This window comes from Salvelinus sp. IW2-2015, linkage group LG23 (assembly GCF_002910315.2).
Source record: "Salvelinus sp. IW2-2015 linkage group LG23, ASM291031v2, whole genome shotgun sequence".
Taxonomy (NCBI): Eukaryota; Metazoa; Chordata; class Actinopteri; order Salmoniformes; family Salmonidae; genus Salvelinus; species Salvelinus sp. IW2-2015.
Genome location: NC_036863.1, coordinates 12,017,700 through 12,025,799, shown reverse-complemented (window position 1 = coordinate 12,025,799; position 8,100 = coordinate 12,017,700). Strand labels below are relative to the sequence as shown.

Here is an 8,100-nt window from a genome sequence, read left to right as displayed (position 1 = left end):
TGATTATTTATTTGTGTTGTTCCAAATGTCTGAATAAAAATTACAGTTAGTGCAGGGGTGGCTGAAGTGGGGGTTCACCCAGGCAGCCATACAAGCTACAACCACTACTACGAGTACATGTATTTGGACGTGTGTATGTGAATGTGTGTAAGGGCAAAAGACAGAGGCAGCAATTGAAAACATTGATAACATTGCACATATTTGTCCGACAACAACAATAGCAGAAACAGGTTTTGGGGCAAAAAAGTTGAAAATGAAAGAGACAAAAGGATGACACAGTAAAAGTCAGTGTCCTATTGCTGCCCACGGGCCTAGAGATTGCCCTTCCATTGGCCATGTGTTGAAACCTCCACTGCACGCTAATAACTTCAATGAGAGGAAGTAGACCATAGATTCTTCTACTGAGGATCCACAGTGAGGATCCACAGTGTTAGGGACCAAGAGGGCCAAAGCTTTGACCATGGCTCAATAACACAAATATTCTTCTTATTATTATTTTTTACTCAATAAATACTGTTTATATAAGCTTTGACTCGTGAAATAATATAGCAATGAGGAAAAAATTGCGTTTCTCATTTCACATTAAAAAAAGCATTATACTCTCCATACACAATAATCTAAAATATCTACCCAGATAAGACGTTCAACAGCCGCGAACATTGAAAAAACATTGAAAAATCAGGAGACGGACAGTAATTTTAAATGTAATTGATCGTTACAAAAAAATAGATCAAAAGACACAAAAATTATTGTTTGTTTTCTAGTGGAAACGCAAGTAAAGCATCTAAACATGAAATTCGGTCTATCATCCACTTCTGGTCTATGACTGCACAGTGTGGGGTGTGGCTAGAGGATGGGGTGGGGCAAGATGATGGGGATGATGCTAGAGGATGAGGATGGGACTAATTAACATTCATCGCTGAATATATTAATATGTAGAGAACAGGTATCTAGATGGGCAGAGTTGATACTATGCCCATGGAACATGACGCTCTGAACTGAACGTTGAAGGAATAAACGCTGTCTCAATGTCTCTCCTTTTTCAACAACGTCGTCTTATCCATTATTGCGATGAATTATTTATTTAAAGATGGTTACAAAAAGAGAACTGCCCTCTGTCCACTACTGAATCAGCTATTTACATCTGTTTAAAAAGCAAGCATGTTATACAGTCTCCTCTATGTACAGAACATCTGTTTTCTTTAGCTTCGTCTTCACAGAATATACATATTTACTAAATCTTCACAGTTTATTTATCTTATATGTATTATCAATAGAGTTATTGTAGTTTATTAATAATTATAGTTTTTATCTCCATGATGACAACGGGAGACACTCCCCCACATGTCAGTTATTGATATTCAGTGAGATTGTTGTCTGACAGTTGTCTTTTGAACACTGCTCTCGTCTGGTAACAATTGTCCACATTTGAAAAACAATCTTGATTGTGATTCAGTTTGCCAATTCAGTCAGCAACCCACTGATCCACAGTTACATGTTTCAAGTTTTCTGGTCTTCCTTTATTTTTCATTTTCACTTCACTCTCAATTCCTCCTGCTCTTCCTTCGCCAGTGATCGCAATGATAAGTTGGCACAGGGTCTTCAGTGGAACATCTCAGATGCAATCTCCACCTCTGCACCCGAAAATGGCAGCTCGATTACAAATAGCCCTCACTTGGCCACACAGTAAAAATCCAGATTGTACTTTTCCACAAAACTCCATCCAAAATGGCCACAGATTCACTACATACTCAAATTGCAAAGTCCCAATTTCTGCTATTTTAAAAAACTTCCACAATGTTAGTTAGTCCCTGTCTGCCCACACACTGGTGGTGGTGTCCGATTTGGGTGGTGTTTGTCCTGTGTCTTTGTGGTATATGGTGGTTGTGGGTTGGTCGTTTTTAAGGCACTTGGAAGGTTTTTGGTTTTCACGGGAGCTCAGAGGAGACCAAGGCCAGGCCGGAGCTCTGGCGGAGTGAGGGGCCCGAGTGGACCGCTTTGGGACAGTCGGGCGTCAGGACGCGCCCATTCTCCCCCACACTGCCTGTGATCGACAGGCGTGCCTTGTTCCTCATGGCCTCCGTGAAGGTCAGCTGGGTAGGGAAGGGGGGGGGGGGGGGACATAAAGAGAGGGACATGAGTGGGGGGAGGAAGGGTAATGAGAGAGATAGGGGAGATAGAGACAGAGAGAGGGGAGATGGGGGTAGTGAGAAAGAGAAGAGACAAATATAAGAAAAAGAGAGGGGTGAAAAGATAGAGGGAGAGGGGAAGAAAGAGGGGGGGAGAGAGAAAGAAAGGGGACAGAGAGAGAGAGGGAATAGTGAGTGAGAAAGAAAAGGGAAGAGAGGGACAGAGAAAAACATGTCAGCTCATCGAGGCATACAAAATTACGCTAACAATTCTAAGATCAGGAAGCATCATGAAGATGGATCATGTCAGGGATGAATGAGTAACTACATCTAACGTCACACCACAGAATCACAGGACATCCATCATGGCCATTCTAACGCCACTTTATGTGCACATTTGATACAAGACTACAATTGACTACTATGGTTATTAGACATTGGATGATTTATGTGTGGGCGAGGGATGACAGGGCAGCTGACCAAGCAACAGTAAAGGGAATGAAGAGAGGGCTGAGAGAGGGGGCCTACAGCACCAACAGGAGACACATAACCACGTCAGACACATACTGTAGATCTGCAAGTCAAATATCATTGGACCCGAGGGAAATATCTTAGAGATCGGCGCTCAAGTCAATATAGCTCTTAGAGGGGCAGTTAGTTTCCACTTACTTTAGGCTTTAACTCGCCAATAATGTATGGTGTTATATTGCTTTATCTAACTTAGCGTGTACTTGGAGCTGTTTTCTCATTAAAACCTGTGGTTCTCCCTTCTTATATTGTCTGTTTTAGAAAAGTGGCGTTGGTTCAGCTAAACCTAGGGTATGGCAACGTGTGTGTGTGTGTGTGTGTGGGGGGGGGGGGGGGGGGGGGTATTAGACATTTGGGCAGTTAGACATTTTTAGGCCATAGTTAGGTAGCCTACAATATATACAAAAATCATAACTTGTACGCAGATTTTTATAAACGGTAGGATTCATTGTATATTAAAACCAACATCTCACCAACATCAACAAGGTGGGCCTGAAACTATTGAAACATTATTTCAATGAACAAGGCGGCTCTGAGAATATTGAAACATTTTGTATCAACAAGGCGGCTCTGAGAATATTGAAACATTTTGTATCAACAAGAATATTGAAACATTTTGTATCAACAAGGCGGCTCTGAGAATATTGATTGGAACAACGAAGGGGTGGCTTGCATATCTTTCCCCGGGCCAGCTTGTCTCTGATATTATTGTGTTGCCCACGCAGTAGTTGCACTGTCTGGGTGATTATTGTATTTCAAAAACAGCCCTACATCCACACTATAGCTAAATAACTGAACAATATTTAATGACGTTTTGCCTGCAAGATTGATCTGTAAGAATTTAATTGAGGAAGATGGACAAGCAAGACTGATAAAGTGAGAGGTGGAAATGCATTATACCAGAGACAGGAAGACTACAGATAGGGATGCAGGCAGAGGATTATGATGAAGTTGGCCAACAGCAAGAAGTAAAAATAGTTATATCAATTATAATTCTGTCACTGCATGACAGAACATTTGTTATAGCCTACAATTGTTATTTTCTTTGAAGCCAAAAACAGGACATGTATTTTGGGGAAATGCTCTAAAAAGAAAGTTGTTCAGTTGTGTTTATGTTCATACCAATACATGAAACCAAAATTGCACTAGTCTACTTGGCAAATGAACGTAAATATAAATTAGGCCGACAGTTATCACAGCCTATATTTTAATAACAATAAAATGGCTTTTGGTTTTGAATGTCACCAAAAAGGAAGGATTCCCCACCTCCAAATTCCCAATTCAATTAACCCCTGGCTATCAGATTACAATAATGGTTTACAAGGCCGAGTTCAAATACCATCATCAAATTCAAAGCACTCGGTGCTCTGCCTAAACAGCTGACTGGCAAGCTGCCACTGTCTCTGTCCTCTGCTTTCTAAAAATGAGAGAAAAGGGCGCAGGTTGGCAGCTGCTCTCCGAGCGATGCTCCGCATGGTCCTAAAGCCAGTCTGATGTTACGTTAAACAGCAGTTGCATTTTAAATCAGGATAGGAAAGATTTTTGTCAACTTTTTTTGCCTACTTAAAATGTTTGTTCGACTGCCATACCCAACTGATGCCCCTGGTTTAGACAGGGCACTATGGCTATGTGCGATGTTAGCAGGTGCCTGTGTGTGTCATAGTCAGGGTTGTGAAATTCCAGAAACTTTCCCAAACAATCAAGGTTGGAGGATTCCTGGAATAAGAAGGAAATAAGCAGAGAGGGGATTTCGAGAAAACCTGAGAATTCCTGGGAAATCTGTGAAACTTTCCCCAAATTCCCAGAAATCCAGGTTGGTGGATTCACGGAGTGAATAAGTAAGGAGGGAATACACCAACAGGAAATCCTCCAACTGGTATTTCTGGAAAACATGAGAATAATATCCCAAATTCCTAGATTTCCAGAAATCCCGGTTGGAAGATTCCCAGAATCAATGGGGAATAAGCAGGGAGGGATTCCTGCAACCGGGATTTCTCTTAAACGTGGGAATTTTGGAAAAGTTTCCAGAAGTGTGCAACCCTAGTCACAGTCAACAGCATGAGACATTGTCTGCAGCCAAACAAACCAAACAGACAATAGAAACGGCGGCCATCTTAAAGCCCCCGCCGGGAAGCCAAGAGACAGACGAGTACGTCACATGACCACAAACGAGCGAATCACAAGGCAGAGGAAGTAAAGGAAGCATTGCCACCGGTTGTACAGTCAATCAGCAGCATGGCAAGCTAGCTAGCGGCCAATAAGGGAGGTTCAACTTACAGTACCACAGGAGGGGGGCCTAGAGGTGTGGGTGGGGGATGGAGGAGGCTTTTTCTATACTGGCATTATATCATAATATCTCCATCGCTCCCATCATCGCTCCCATACCCGTCGAAAACCTCACTATACGTGGCTAAGTTGTGGGTGCTTGGGGAAGGGCTGGGGCCGGGGGTGTGGCCAGGACTATAGCCAGGACTGTGACTGGGGTGAGGGCTTGTTCTGGGGCTGGAGCAGCTGGGGCGGGGGCTGCTAGGAGTTAGGTGGTGGGGGAGGTGGTGGTGGTGGTGTTCAGACATCGGTGCCTCCACCTTCATTCGCTTGGCCTCGTTCCGGGACTTGTAGCAGAATTCGATGAGGGCCACCAGCATGGCCAGACCCAGGCCCCCCACAAGGATATAGAAGACCCCCGCCACGTTGCTCAACGACAGGGCCTGGGACGATTTGTCCTGGGGGGTTGGAGGAGAGACACAGGGCAGACAGGAAATCAGAGGCGTGACAGTGGTGGGGTGCCGAGAACACACAAATGAAAACACAGACTCGCATACATACTCATACATAAAATACCAGGCAATTATATTACACATTACAACACAAGTACACAAATACAAAGTTAACAAATCTAACACACACACACACACACACAGACATACTTTCCAGTCCACCTTCTCTAGCTATGAGCTCTGTGGCTAGCGCTGTAGCTGTTATCATCATGAAATTACCATTCAAATCAATCTAAAGCGTGACTATGATGTTTTTACAGCAATTAAAAAGGAAAACAATTATTCTAGTTTGCTAGCTGTCAACAATTGTCAACAGGCAGTTTTTTCCTCGGTCTAAACTCTCAAGTAGCTCCCTAGCCCTCTGTTATCTCTGCTTATTGTCATTTTGTAATTAGATGCTGTGGTTTAAGACACACGAGAGCAGCTCTCTCACATTTCTTATCTCCTCTTTTGGAGCAGGTTGGTTTCCTGCTCCTAAAGTAGGATGGTTTCTTTTCAAAAGGAATCTGTTCAGGTTAGAGACTTCACTAAACACTGCCTTGTCTTGTTATGCATCTGATCTGCTGCTGATGGGAGTGTATGTGAGCACATTCCAACAAAATTGGAGAGCTACTTTTTAATTATACTTGACAAGAAAATACTGTACACTTGACAAGGACTTGTTTTGCCGCTAAGGCGTTTACATGCTGCTTTGTTGAGGTGGGAGTTCTCTTTACATGCTTGAGTAGTGGCCAACTGCTATACTTGCTATATCCAATCTACAGTTGGCTGGAATGACTGGCATATAAATCATGAAAAAATAATAGGTTTCAAACCTGTTCTACTCATTCTAATTCTATGATACTAATAATCTGCTGGGACATCACAACTGAAAAACTTGAATACATTCATTGCTAAGTGCCCTACTAAATATACACTACTAAGTGTGGCACAGATACAGGTGACAACCATATGAATGTGATCCTGCAGGTATCATCATTTCATACACTACCGTTAAAAAGTTTGGGGTCACTTAGAAATGTCCTTGTTTTCCATGAAAACATACATGAAATGAGTTGCAAAATGAATAGGAAATATAGTCAAGATGTTGACAAGGTTATAAATAATGATTTTTAATTGAAATAAGTGTCCTTCAAACTTTTCCTTCGTCAAAGAATCCTCCATTTGCAGCAATTACAGCCTTGCAGACCTTCTAGATGTCAATTTGTTGAGGTAACCTGAAGAGATTTCACCCTATGCTTCCTGAAGCACCTCCCACAAGTTGGATTGGCTTGATGGGCTCTTCTTACGTACCATATGCTCCCACAACAGCTCAATAGGGTTGAGATCCGGTGACTGTGCTGGCCACTTCATTATAGACAGAATACCAGATGACTGCTTCTTCCCGAAATATTTATTGCACAGTTTGGAGCTGTGCTTTGGGTCAATGCCCTGTTGTAGGAGGAAATTGGCTCCAATTAGGTGCCGTCCACAGGGTATGGCGTTGCAAAATGGAGTGATAGCCTTCCTTCTTCAAGATCCCTTTTACCCTGTACAAATCTCCAACTTTACCACCACCAAAGCACCTCCAGACCATCACATTACCTCCACCATGCTTGACAGATGGTGTCAAGCACTCCTACAGCATCTTTTCATTTTTTTCTGGGTCTCACAAATGTTCTTCTTTGTGATCCGAACACCTCAAACTTAGATTCATCTGTCCATAACTCTTTTTTCAAATCTTCCTCTGTCCAGTGTCTGTGTTCTTTTGCCCATCTTAATCTTTTCTTTTTATTAGCCAGTCTGAGATATGGCTTTTTCTTTGCAACTCTGCCTAGAAGGCCAACATCCTGGAGTTGCCTCTTCACTGTTGACGTTGAGACTGGTGTTTTGCGGGTACTATTTAATGAATCTGCCAGTTGAGGACTTGTGAGGCGTCTGTTTCTCAAACTAGACACTCTAATGTACTTGTCCTCTTGCTCAGTTGTGCACTTGGGCCTCCCACTCCTCTTTCTATTCTGGTTAGAGCCAGTTTGCGCTGTTCTGTGAAGGGAGTAGTACACAGCATTGTACGAGATCTTCAGTTTCCTGGCAATTTCTCGCATGGGACAGCCTTCATTTCTCAGAACAAGAATAGACTGACGAGTTTCAGAAGAAAGTTCTTGTTTCTGGCCATTTTGAGCCTGTAATCGAACCCACAAATGCTGATGCTCCAGACACTCAACTAGTCTAAAGAAGGACATTTTTTTTGCTTCTTCAGTCAGGACAACAGTTTTCAGCTGTGCTAACATAATTGCAAAAGTATTTTCTAATGATCAATTAGCCTTTTAAAATTATAAACTTGGATTAGCTAACACAACATTCCATTGGAACACAGGAGTAATGGTTGCTGATAATGGGCCTCTGTACGCCTATGTAGATATTCCATAAAGAAATCAGCCGTTTCCAGCTACAATAGTAATTTACAACATTAACAATGTCTACACTGTATTTCTGATCAAAAATGACATTTCTAAGTGACCCCAACATTTTGAATGGTAGAGTACAGTACATTGATGTGCTGCTTACCACTGAATTGTGAGCATGCCTTCTTGTGTGATGTGTTGTATCCCTCAGGCTACGCTTTAAGTCTCTCTGTCCTATTTTTGTGTGTGTGTGTCAGTAAGCCTGCCTGTCTGCCTGCCTCC

General features: G+C 42.5%; 1 protein-coding gene across 1 annotated transcript in view; it reads right to left on the bottom strand.

Moving 5' to 3' along the window:
• Positions 1-854: 854 nt before the first annotated feature.
• Positions 855-8,100, bottom strand: part of LOC111950641 (glutamate receptor 4-like) — a 193,668-nt gene continuing 186,422 nt past the window's right edge. Inside the window, 2 exon segments of the mRNA XM_023968393.1 lie at positions 855-2,093; positions 5,243-5,380. Of these exon segments, the coding sequence (XP_023824161.1) occupies positions 1,929-2,093; positions 5,243-5,380 (303 nt within the window). The 3' untranslated portion in view covers positions 855-1,928.